We start from the raw sequence: 13,033 nt of genomic DNA, 5'->3' as shown, positions 1-13,033 counted from the left end.
ATTTAGAATAGAAAATGAGTAAACATCTCAACTAGTAAAATTATTCCTTTTTCAGCATTAAAAACTAACTTGTGAAAAATGTAATGTTATTATGAAGTGTCATAGTCATCTCAATTCTATTTTGAAAATAACACATGGCATAATTTTAACTAAGAGAAATGCTAGTTTTCCAAAATAGCATGACTGTTACCTTTCCCCAAGACTGTTATCTTTTCCCAAGGTTTAAAAAATAAATATTACCATCATGACATTACTAGAAAGAAATTGAAGCATACAAGGAATAAACTATAGTTTCTTTTTATATCAAAATGTACTCTTGAAAATGTGTTTGGCACAGTGCTAAATCATATATAGTTAATACTAAATATTGCAGGATACAATAAAACCCTGGAATTAATTGTTTACACCCTCTTATGGGAATGAAAATAATAGATACCAATTATTCAGAAGTCAGCCTATACAAACTGTATAAACAATATTTTGTTTTGAAAACCAGTGATATAATAAATTTTACATAAAAGACTGCAAAATAATATAAATGGATTTAAACAGATCTTTACAATAAGAAATTCAAATGGAAACAGACAAGTAACAAAGAGAAGTAAAAAAATTTATTGCAGTATTCGCTCCACCAGATTGCCTGGGGATCCCTTTTCTTGTATTGTTTTCAGGGTGACCTAATACATCAAAATCTACATTTACAAAAACTCCTTCTGCAGATAGGTCATAGATACTGCATGCTTTTTTTTTTTTTTTTTTTTTTCCAACAGAATAAATTATATATCCAGGAGATTCTGCCATTTTACAGCCTGGAAAAAACAATGCTTCCCTGGAAACTGGGCTAAGCTAAAGAAAGCCATCCGCTGCTAGGTTAAACTCCAAGAACACTTTATTAAGAACATTAACAGACTAATTTCCAACATTCACTTGTTTATTTTTTAAACAGAAAGTTTTTTTCCAAGATATAAACAATTTTTGTTAAACTATAATACAGTGGGAGTAAAAATGAACTGAGAATCTGTTTCTGCTGCACAACAGCGAAGGGAGCTCCCACAAAAATGTTTTGCCCAACATTTCCTTCTTTTGTTCCTGCATCCCAGGTTCCATTCTTACTCTTCATAAAACTGATTTTTTTTTTTTTTTGCCAGAATGTTGATATTTCAAGTTTCTCTGCCTTTAAAAAAAAACTCCTGTAAATTTGGCTGCATGTACAAATTCATTAGCTGGAAGTCCCGTCCTTGGCGGCATACAGGGATCGTAAAGTCTGAACAACTTTATTAGTCAGCTTATTAGCACTCGTTAGAGCAATTTTTTTGTAAATAATGTCTGACTCTTTAATAGTGTCTACCCAAGGCACCAGTTTGCGGCCATCACGGCGCTTAGCCTCAGTCCAGGAGCCACTGTAGGAGCCTGCCATCCACTGAACACTGAAGCCATTGCTGGTTTTCTGTACTACTCTTGCAATTTGTGGTCGATCTTTGTACTTTGGACAGCAAATAGCGATGACATCCATGACGTCAACACTTTCATTCATCTGTGCTGCCAACTCCGTAGAGTCTGAATTTCGTTTTGACCTTCTCAATGACTAAAACATTGGGAGGGGGGAAAAAAGACCAAGTGTTACACAAAATAATTTTAGTGAAATTATTGTTTTTATTGCTTTTAATCCCTTGACGCCGGGAGTTGGGATTTCCCAGCACACTTCCATTGCCGGCAATGAGACGCACCGTGACCGCCAGCGCCAAGGGGTTAACATATACTTGTAAAACCATGTAACTCTTAATTTGTACCCGTGTCTTTACTCTTATTGATATATAAAATTATATATACATATGAACCATAAAGCTACATAAAACTTATCAACAATAAAAAAGGATAACACACATTAATACAATCCAAAGAAAAATTAATAACCCTTTATGCTGGATAAATCTCATTTCTGTTTTTTCTTTTTTATTGTCTTTTATGTTAAACTTTCTACAAAAGGATGTATAAATGGATAAGTAGAGAATTTCTATCTACAAAATGTTTTCTCTCATAAGTATTACATTACTTGGTGTACATTTAATAGACTGACATATATAAGCACATAAAAATCATTTTACGTAATACGCTGCGAAATACGTTGACTCCTCCTCCGCCTCACCCCTGAAGTGCCTCCTCCTCTATCCTCCCCATCACTTTCATCATCTTCTGTCTCTGCTGCTGCATTATTTTTAGGGCTGCCTCCTCCAAGCAGCGAGGTAATTGCTTTGTTCCGAGCATTTGTGCTAGCTGACACCTCCCCTTCTTCTTCCTCTTCATCAGGGTCCAGATGTTCCATGAGAAGTTTGAACTACAAAAATTAGATATTAATTTAGAATTTTAAGTAAATTTTTTCAAATAAGACTGCCAAATTCCTAAATGTTTTCCTTTATTTAAAATTTTTTTCCTAAATGTTTTCCATGGTAGTGGTTTGGTGTGGGTGAAACAGACTTTAGCTATTGTCCAAGCTGGGGGCTGGCAAACATTTTCTGTAAAGAGCCAGATAGTAACTATTTTTGGCTTTGCAGGCCAAAATGCAATACAAAAATGAATGGGCATGGCTGTTTCAATAAAACTTTATTTTACACAAACAGGCAGTTGGCCAGATTTGGCCCATAAGCCAGATGTTGCGGACCCTGACCCAAGTTATCAAGCAGCCAAGTGATTACTAATTATTGACAGACTTTTAAACATTTCTGCCCCCATTTTCTGCTCTCCACCAAGATAAGAGGATACAACAGGAAACAAAAAATGTTGAAGAATTTTAAAGAACTAAAATAAATGTCAAATTTAGAGTACAAGGTTTGCAGTCTATGAATAATATGAAAACCATTGTGTACATTACATTCTTGGTCAAAAAAAAATCATTATTAGTTGTGTTCAACTACCAGCTTTAAGTAGATTAAAATTAAAGACTTTATTTTTACTTTTTAGGACAATCTCGAAAATTTTTTTAAAACGTTAAAAACTTTTTATTCTGGTAAAATATACATAACATAAAATTTACCATTTTAAAGTGTTTAATTCATTGACAGTAAGTATATTCACACTGTTGTACAATCATCACCACAGTCACTTCAAAAACTTTTTCATCATCCCCCAAAGAAAATCAATCTGTACCCATTCAATACTCCCCCCATTCCTGAGACAGTGGATGCAAGAAGAACTACAATCCTGCAGCCTGTGGAGTGAAAACCACAACCACAGAGAGACAAAATGAAAAGGCAGAGAATTATGTCCCAGATGAAGGAACGAGATAAAACCGAGAAAAACAACTAAATGAAGTGGAGATAGGCAACCTTCCAGAAAAAGTATTCAGAATAATGACAGTGAAGATGATCCAGGACCTTGGAAAAAGAATGGAGGCAAGGATTGAGAAGATGAAAGAAATGTTTAACAAAGACCTAGAAGAATTAATGAACAAATTGAGATGAATACAATAACTGAAATGAAAAATATGCTAGACGTAATCAATAGCAGGATAAGAGGCAGAAGAACAGATAAATGACCTGGAAGACAGAATGGTGGAAATCACTGCCACGGAACAGAATAAAGAAAAAAGAATGTAAAGAAATGAAGACAGCCTAAGAGATCTATGGGACAACATTAAATGCACCAACATTCGCATTATAGGGGTGCCACAAGGAGAAGAGAGAGAGAAAGGACCAGAGAAAATATTTGAAGAGATTATAGTTGAAAACTTCCCTAACATGGCAAAGGAAATAGCCACCCAAGTCCAGGAAGTGCAGAGTCGCAGGCAGGATAAACCCAAGGACAAATATTCCAAGATACACAGTAATCAAATTTACAAAAATTAAAGACAAAGAAAAATTATTAAAAGCAACAAGGAAAGAATGACAAATAACATAGAAGGGAACTCCCATAAGGTTAACAGCTGATTTCTCAGCAGAAACGCTGCAAGCCAGAAGGGAGTGGCATGATATATTTAAAGTGATGAAAGGGAAGAACCTACAACCAAGAATACTCTACCCAGCAAGGCTCTCATTCAGATTCCACAGAGAAATCAAAAGCTTTACAGACAAGCAAAAGCTAAGAGAATTCAGCAACACCAGACCAGCTTTGCAACAAATGCTAAAGGAACTCCTCTAGGTGGGAAGGAGACTAGCAACTTCAAACAATCTTGTACATATACAGACTGCTATATCAAAACCTCATGGGAACAGCAAACCCCAAAGCTACAATACATACACACACAAAAAAGAAAAAGCAACCCAAACATAACACTAAAGATGGTCATCAAACCACAAGAGAACAAAAGAGGAAAGAAAGAAGACCTACAGAAACAAACCGAAAACAATTAAGAAAATGGCAAAAGGAACACACATACCGATAATTACTTTAAATGTAAATGGATTAAATGTGCCAACCAAAAGACACAGGCTCACTGAATGGATACCAAAACAAGACCCATATATATGCTGTCTACAAGAGACCCACTTCAGACCTAGGGACACATACAGATTGAAAGTGAGGGGATGGAAGAAGGTATTCCATGCAAATGGAAATCAAAAGAAAGCTGCAGTAGCAATACTCATATAGGACAAAATAGGCTTTAAAATAAAGACTGTTACAAGAGACAAAGAAGGACACTACATAACAATCAAGGAATCAATCCAAGAAGAAGGTATAACAATTGTAAACATATATGCACCCAACTTAGGAGCACCACAATATATAAGGCAAATACTAACAGCCATAAAGGGAGAAATTTACAGTAACACAATAATAGTGGGGGACTTTAACACTCCACTTTCATCAATGGACAGATCAGCCAGACATAAAATCAGTAAGGAAACACAGTCCTTAAATGACACATTAGATCAGATGGACTTAACTGATATTTATAGAGCACTCCATCCAAAAGCAGAAGAATACACATTTTTCTGAAGTGCACATGGAATATTCTCCAGGACTGACCACATCCTGGGCCATAAAGTGAGCCTTGGTAAATTTAAGAAAACTGAAATCATATCAAGCATCTTTTCTGACCACAACACTGTGAGATTAAAAATAAACTCCAATAAAAAGACTATAAAAACACAAATACATGGAGGCTAAACAATATGCTACTAAACAACCAATGGATCACTGAAGAAATCAAAGAGGAAATAAAAAAAATATCTAGAGACAAATGAAAATGAGAGCATAACGATCCAAAACCTATGGGATACAGTAAAAGCAGTTCAAAGAGGAAAGTTTATAGCAATATAACCTTACTTTTGGGAAACAAGAAAAATCTCAAATAAACAACTTAACCATACACATAAAGCAACTAGAGAAAGAAGAACAAACAAAACTGAAAGTTAGTAGAAGGAAAGAAATCATAAAGATCAGAGCAGAGACAAATGAAATAGAGACAAAGAAGACAAGAGCAAAGGTCAATGAAACTAAAAGCTGGTTCTTTGAAAAGATAAACAAAACTGATAAACCTTTAGCCAGACTCATCAAGAAGAAAAGGGAGAGGACTCAAATCAATAAAATGAAAAAGGAGAAGTTACAGCTGACACCACAGAAATATAAAGGATCATAAGAGACTACTATATGCAACTGTATGCCAATAAAATAGACAACCTGGAAGAAACGGACAAATTCTTACAAAGGTACAGTCTCCCCAGACTGAACCAGGAATAATTAGAAAATATGAACCAATTACAAGCACTGAAATTGAAACTGTAATTTAAAAACTCCCGAGCTTCCCTGGTGGCCCAGTGGTTGAGAATCCGCCTGCCAATGCAGGTGACATGGGTTCCAGCCCTGGTCTGGGAAGATCCCACATGCCATGGAGCGGCTGGGCCCATGAGCCACAACTGCTGAGCCTGCGCTCTAGAGCCTGCAAGCTACAACTACTGAGCCCACATGCCACAACTACTGAAGCCTGCATGCCTAGAGCCCGTCCGTGCTCTGCAACAAGAGAGGCCACTGCAGTGAGAGGCCTGTGCACTGCAGCGAAGAGTAGCCCCCCTTGCTACTGGAGAAAGTCCGCGTGCAGCAACAAAGACCCAACGCAGCCAAACAACAAACAAACAAAAAGAAACTCCCCCAAAACGGAAGTTCCGGCCCTGATGGCTTCACAGGCAAATTCTATCAAACATTTAGAGAAGAGCTAACACCTATCCTTCTGAAACTGTTCCCAAAAAGTGCAGAGGAAGGAAAACTCCCAAACTCATTCTGTGAGGTCACCATTACCCTGATACCAAAACCAAAGATACCACTAAAAAAGAAAATTACAGGCCACTATCACTGATGAACGTACATGCAAAAATCCTCAACAAAATACTAGCAATTCGAATTCAACAATACATTAAAAGGATCATACATCATGATCAAGTGGGATTTATCCTAGGGATGCAAGGAGTTTTCAATATCCACATTATCAATCAGTGTGATACACCACATCAACAAACTGACAAAAACCATATGATCAGGACTTCCCTGGTGGCGCAGTGGTTAAAAATCTGCCTGCCAATGCAGGGGACACCGGTTTGAGCCCTGGTCTGGGAAGATCCCACATGCCGTGGAGCAACTAAGCCCACGTGCCACAACTACTGGAGCCCCCACGCCTAGAGCCCATGCTTCGCCACAAGAGAAGCCACAGGAATGAGAAGCCCGTGCACTGCAATGAAGAGCAGCTCCTGCTTGCTGCAACTAGAGAAAGCCCACACGCAGCAACAAAGACCCAATGCAGCCAAAAATAAATAAATCTATATATTAAGAAACCCCCAAATGATCATCTCAGTAGATGCAGAAAAAGCTTTTGACAAAATTCAACACCTATTTATGATAAAACTCTCCAGGAAGTGGGCACAGAGGGAACCTATCTCAACATAATAAAAGCCATATAAGACAAACCTACAGCTAGCATCATACTCAATGGTGAAAAGCTGAAAGCATTTCCTCTAAGATCAGGAACAAGACAAGGATGCCCACTCTCACCACTTTTATTCAACATAGTTTTGGAAATCCTAGCTACGGAAATCAGAGAAGAAAAAGAAATAAAAGGAATCCAAATAGGAAAAGAAGACGTTAAACTGTCACTGTTTGCAGATGACATGATACTATACATATAAAATCCTAAAGATGCTATCAGAAAATTACTAGAGCTCATCAATGAATTTGGTAAAGTTGCACAATACAAAATTAATACACAGAAATGTGTTGCATTTCTACACACTAACAATGAAAGATCAGAAAGAGAAATTCAAGAAACAATCCCATTTACCACTGCATGAAAGAGAATAAAATACCTAGGAATAAACCTACCTAAGGAGGCAAAAGACCTGTACTCCGTAAACTATAACATGCTGATGAAAGAAATCAAAGAAGACACAAACAGATGGAAAGATATATCATGTTCTTTGATTGAAAGAATAAATATTGTCAAAATGACTGTACTACCCAAGGCAATCTACAGATTCAATGCAATCCCTATCAAATTACCAATGGCATTTTTCATAGAACTGGAACAAAATATCTTAAACTTTGTATGGAGACACAAAAGACCCCCAAATAGCCAAAGTAATCTTGAGAAAGAAAAATGGAGCTGGAGGAATCAGGGTCCCTGACTTCAGACTATACTACAAAACTTTAGTCATCAAAACAGTATGGTACTGGCACAAAAACAGAACTACAGATCAATGGAACAGGACAGAAAGCCCAGAAATAAACCTACCCACCTATGGTCTATTAATCTATGACAAAGAAGGTAAGATTATACAATGGTGGAAAGACAGTCTCTTCAACAAATGGTGCTGGGAAAACTGGACAGCTACATGTAAAAAAAAGAAATTACATCATTCTTTAACACCATACACAAAAATACGCTCAAAATGGATTAAAGATCTACATGTGAGACTGGACATTATAAATCCTCCTAGAGGAAAACACAGGCAGAACACTCTCTGACATAAATCGCAACAATGTCTTTTCTGATCCATCTCCCAGAGTAATGGAAAAAAAACCAAAAATAAACAAATGGGACCTAATTAAACTCAAAAGCTCTTGCACAGCAAAGGAGACCATAAACAAAATGAAAAGACAACCCACATATTGGGAGAAAATATTTGCAAATGATGTGATTGACAAGGGATAGTCTCCAAAATTTACAAACAGCTCATGTGGCTTAATATAATCAAAACAAATAACCCAATCAAAAAATGGGCAGAAGACCTAGACATTTTTCCAAGGAAGACATATGGATGGCCAAGAGGCACATGAAAGGGTGTTCAACACTGCTAATGATTAGAGAAATGCAAATCAAAACTACAATGAGATATCACCTCACACCAGTCAAAACGGTTATCATCAAAAAATCTACAAACAATAAATGCAGGAGACGGTGTGGAGAGAAGGGAACCCTCCTACACTGTTGGTGGGAATGTAAATTGGTACAACCACTATGTAGAACAGTATGGAGGTTCCTTAAAAAACTAAAAATAGAGCTACCATGTGACCCTGCAATCCCACTCCTGGGCATATACCCAGAAAAAAACATGGTCCGAAAGGATACATGCACCCCAATGTTCACTGCAGCACTGTTTACAATAGCCAAGACATGGAAGCAACCTAAATGTCCATCAACAGAGGAATGGATAAACAAGATGTGGTACATATATACAATGGAATATTACTCAGCCATAAGAAAGAATGAAATAATGCCATTTGCAGCAACATGGATGGACCTAGAGATTGTCATACTGAGTGAAGTCGGACAGAGAAAGAGAAATATCATATGATGTTGCTTTATGCAGAATCTAAAAAAAATGGTACAAATGAGCTTATTTACCAAACAGAAATGGACTCACAGACTTAGAGAATGAACTTATGGCTACTGCGGGGGAAGGGTAGAGGGAATGGATAGTTAGGCACTGACAAGTACACACTGCTATATTTAAAAAGGATAACCAACGAGGACCTACTGTATAGCACATGGAACTCTGCTCAATGTTATGTGGCAGCCTGGATGGGAGGGGAATCTGGGGGAGAATGGATACATGTATATGTATGGTTGAGTTGCTTGGCTGTGCACCTGAAACTATCACAACATTGTTAATTGGCTATACTCCAATACAAAATAAAAAGTTTAAAAAAAATCTAAAAAACCCCACCCAATTCCCCATTCCTTCCCATTCCTGCCCCCCCTCCCCCCGTAACTTCTGTTCTATTTTCTGACTCTCTGAATTTGCCTTTTTCTTTTTTTGGGCTACACCGCAGCTTGAGGGATCTTAGTTCCCTGACCTGGGATTGAACCTGGGCCCTCGGCAGTGAAAGCACGGAGTCCTAACCACTGGACTGCCAGGGAATTCCCTGAATTTGCCTATTCTTAAAGACACTTTAAAAGCACAATTTTTACACTCACATACTCACTCACATACTTCTTAGGTGGGTCTATATGTAACAGATATACAAATATATATACACACACACACACACACACACACACACACACACACACGTACTGCTTCTGTAAGAATACATGAAAAAGTAGTAATATTGGTTGCCAGAAGGAAGAGGAATAGAATGGCTGAAGAGGGCAGGAGGATGACTTTTCATGGTTTTTCCTTTGATGAAATATAAACCATGTAATCCACTGAATTAAAAAAATACATATATGGTCACAGCTTTTCTCTAAAACTTGCCTAAAAACTTTGCTTTTCACTAAAATAAAGTTAGTGGTCAGCTGGTATTTCCTAGGAAAAAACAATTGTAGTGCAGTGGGTGAAGTGGGAAAGACAAGCTTAAAGTAACTCATTAAAACTACATAGACAAAAATAATGAGTGATGGGTCGCGAAGCATACCTTCAATGAAAGGAGGTAGCTATCTGTCTCAAAAGAATTTACTTTATAAAAAAGTCATTATCAAAATTAAATATATTTTGGTTTTACTACTCACATCTAGATACTGTTTTACTATACTCCTCTTCACATCTTCAGTGATTCTGGAATTAGCCATATCACTCCGCAGGAAGTCCAGTGTTTGTTTGGGATGAAAATGAACTCCTGTTTTTCGGTTTATCGCTTTATCATACACTTTTGCAGATTCAGATGGAGAGTATTTCTGAATTTTACTGTTTTGGGAAAGCAAAACCGTTAACTTAAAACAAATTTTTTAGGCATTTACATTTAAATTGATTCTAGTTAAATTTTATTTAGTTATAATTAAACTTTTTGTTATATAGATTTTAACCAGTGAAATTGTATACAAAATAAATATAATTTTAAAAAGGGAAGTAAAGACACAAAATCAAAGATTAAAAAGAATACTCTCTTGTTTCTGTCAGTATTTGTCTTGAATAGAGGTATCATTTAAATGAAAGTAGTTTCTCATGTCTATTTCTTAGCACCATGATTGTGACTGTAGGACAGTTTTAATATAACTACTCAATACTACCTAACTGGTTTACCTCCTTCTACTGTTTTGTGCCCCAACTATTCATTCTCTACACAGTGACCAGAATTATTGCTTACAAACTTGTTTCACATTATTAACAACTCTGTTTCAAAATTTTTCCAACACCTTAGCACTGGCCCAAGACTTTACAAGGTTTTAAATTATTCTGAATTACAGGCGTATCTTGGAGACGTTGCGGGTTTGGTTCCAGACCATCATGATAAAGCAAATATTGCAATAAAGCAAACCACATGAATTTTTTTGTTTCCCCATGTGTATAAAAGTTACGTTTACACTATATTATAGTCTATTAAGTGTGTGACAGCATTATGTCTAAAAACAACATACATATCTTAATTTAAAAATATTTTATTGCTAAAAAAGTGCTAACTATCATCTGAGCCTTCAGTGAATCGTAATCTTTTTGTAATAGCAACATCAAAGGTCACTACAAAATACAATAATAAAAAAATTTAAATACTGTAAGAATTACCAAAATGTGACACAGAGACACAAAGTGAACAAATGCTGTTGGAAAAATGGAGCCGACAGACTTGCTTGATGCAGGGTTGCCACAAACCTTCAATTTGCAAAAAATGCAGTATCTGTGAAGTGCAATAAAACAAGGTATGCCTGTGGCTGCCAATATTTAACATCAAGATAGTTCTCATTAAAATCTGGATTATCTAGCTTCTCTTGAAAAGGTGGAAGCTCTGGCCACATTGTTCCCACTCTCTTCCATGGCAACAAGCTGATGAACATCTGAGTAATATCTTAACCCTTTAGAAGAAACATGTTCATTTTGCCACTGACCTACCAGGTCTACTTTACTCATTTCATTATCTGTCCCTACGAACATGTGACTTCATAGGGTTTCAATGAATGTGAAAAATGTCCAGAATTCCATGGGTACAGGCAGAAAAGAGATACCTATCGTGATTGACAACGGGTAAAATTATAGGGCACTCTAAGTTATTAGTACTTTTCTATCTCTTACTTGATAGTGTACATTAAAGGCTGCTAGACTGTTAGAACTTAGCCTAGTTGGTCTGCATCTATTCTTCATTCATAGCTCTTCTTTTTAAAATAAAATTTATTTATTTTTGGCTGCGTTAGGTATTCATTGCTGCGCGCAGGCTTTCTCTAGCTGCGAGCGAGCGGGGGCTACTCTTCGTTGCAGTGCGCGTGCTTATCACTGTGGTGGCTTCTTTTGTTGCAGAGCACAGGCTCCAGGCACGCCGGCTTCAGTAGTTGTGGCATGCGGGCTCAGCAGTGGTGGCTCGCGGGCTCTAGAGTGCAGGCTCAGTAGTTGTACTGCACGCACTTACTTGCTACGCGGCGTGTGGGATCTTCCTAGACCAGGGCTCGAACCCATGTCCCCTGCATTGGCAGGCAGACTCTTAACCACTGCACCACCAGGGAAGTCCCCACAGCTCTTTAAAAACTTGAATTTGTTATCTATTTTTAAGGTTAGTCTAATTCTCTAGTATCTTTTTAAGGATATTAAGGATTTAAGTCCTCTAATTTATAATTTATAATGCATTATCTCCAATTAGAGGAATAGTTTTCCTCTCTTCAATAACAGAATGGACAAATTATGGTAGATTATACAACCAAATAGTATACACCAATTAAAAGGAACAAATTCCTTTTTTAAAAAGAGCATTTTTAATATTCAGCATGCAATCAAAACTGGGTTTCATATTTGTTCATTATTTGAACACAGCAAGTTTTTTCTCTCACTGCTTATGCAACCTTACCTATCAGAAAATCCACAGAGATTCTTCAAATGTTGTTTTAACATCAGAAGCAATAAAATACCCTGGGAGACATTTGCAAACTCAATTAAAGGAGCTGAATTTTCTGGCAAACATTTCATCACTGAATTTATATCATCTTCTGAATCTGAATCTGAATCTGAATCTACACGTTTCCGTGACTTCCGAGGCCTGGAGACTTCTTCTTCACTCTCGCTTGACTCATTTTCCTTACCAGGAGATGGTTTTCTCTCTTTCCTTTTGTCTTTTACCATAGACTGAAAAAAAAGAGGAAATTATTCTGTCTGAAAAAATAATAAAACAAAAGTACCACTACAACTATACATATGCTCCATTTAACAGCTTCAAAAGCATCCTTATATTAATATTTTATATATTGAAACCCTCTGATTTTCCATAAACAACTGGGGATGCAACCCTTGGGGGAAAAAATTATGTTCCAAGACTAAATAAAATCCACTCCTTCAACCACTGTTCCACCCTCCCTAAACCATTCTGAAATATCATTCAAAGGGAGAGAATTTTCTTATAGTAATGAAAGATAAATTAATTATAGAAGTAACAATTTGATATACAGGTAAGCCATTATAGAGGAAAAGAAGTAATTATAATTTTTTTTTTTTTTTTTTGCGGTACGCGGGCCTCTCACTGTTGTGGCCTCTCCCGTTGCAGAGCAGAGGCTCCGGACACGCAGGCTCAGCGGCCATGGCTCACGGGCCGAGCCGCTCTGCGGCATGTGAGATCTTCCCGGACCGGGGCACGAACCCGTGTTCCCTGCATCGGCAGGCGGACTTCTCAACCACTGCGCCACCAGGGAAGCCAG

At 37.2% G+C, this 13,033-nt stretch overlaps 1 protein-coding gene across 2 annotated transcripts in view; it reads right to left on the bottom strand.

Moving 5' to 3' along the window:
- Window positions 1-741: 741 nt before the first annotated feature.
- NIPBL (NIPBL cohesin loading factor) overlaps window positions 742-13,033 on the bottom strand; it is a 187,460-nt gene continuing 175,168 nt past the window's right edge. The window contains exons 44-47 of one of the 2 annotated variants that reach the window (XM_029218162.1): window positions 12,193-12,467; window positions 9,935-10,109; window positions 2,147-2,335; window positions 742-1,585 (exon numbers count right to left, since the gene is read on the bottom strand). In XM_029218162.1, coding sequence (XP_029073995.1) covers window positions 1,220-1,585; window positions 2,147-2,335; window positions 9,935-10,109; window positions 12,193-12,467 — 1,005 coding nt within the window. In that variant the 3' untranslated portion in view covers window positions 742-1,219. Of the gene's footprint in view, window positions 1,586-2,105; window positions 2,336-9,934; window positions 10,110-12,192; window positions 12,468-13,033 lie in introns of both variants that reach the window. The other variant, XM_029218163.1, reaches the window with a different exon arrangement.

Source organism: Monodon monoceros, unplaced genomic scaffold (genome assembly GCF_005190385.1).
Source record: "Monodon monoceros isolate NGI ecotype Baffin Bay Population unplaced genomic scaffold, NGI_Narwhal_1 Super_Scaffold_12, whole genome shotgun sequence".
NCBI classification, from domain to species: domain Eukaryota; kingdom Metazoa; phylum Chordata; class Mammalia; order Artiodactyla; family Monodontidae; genus Monodon; species Monodon monoceros.
This window is presented reverse-complemented; position numbering and strand designations above follow the sequence as displayed.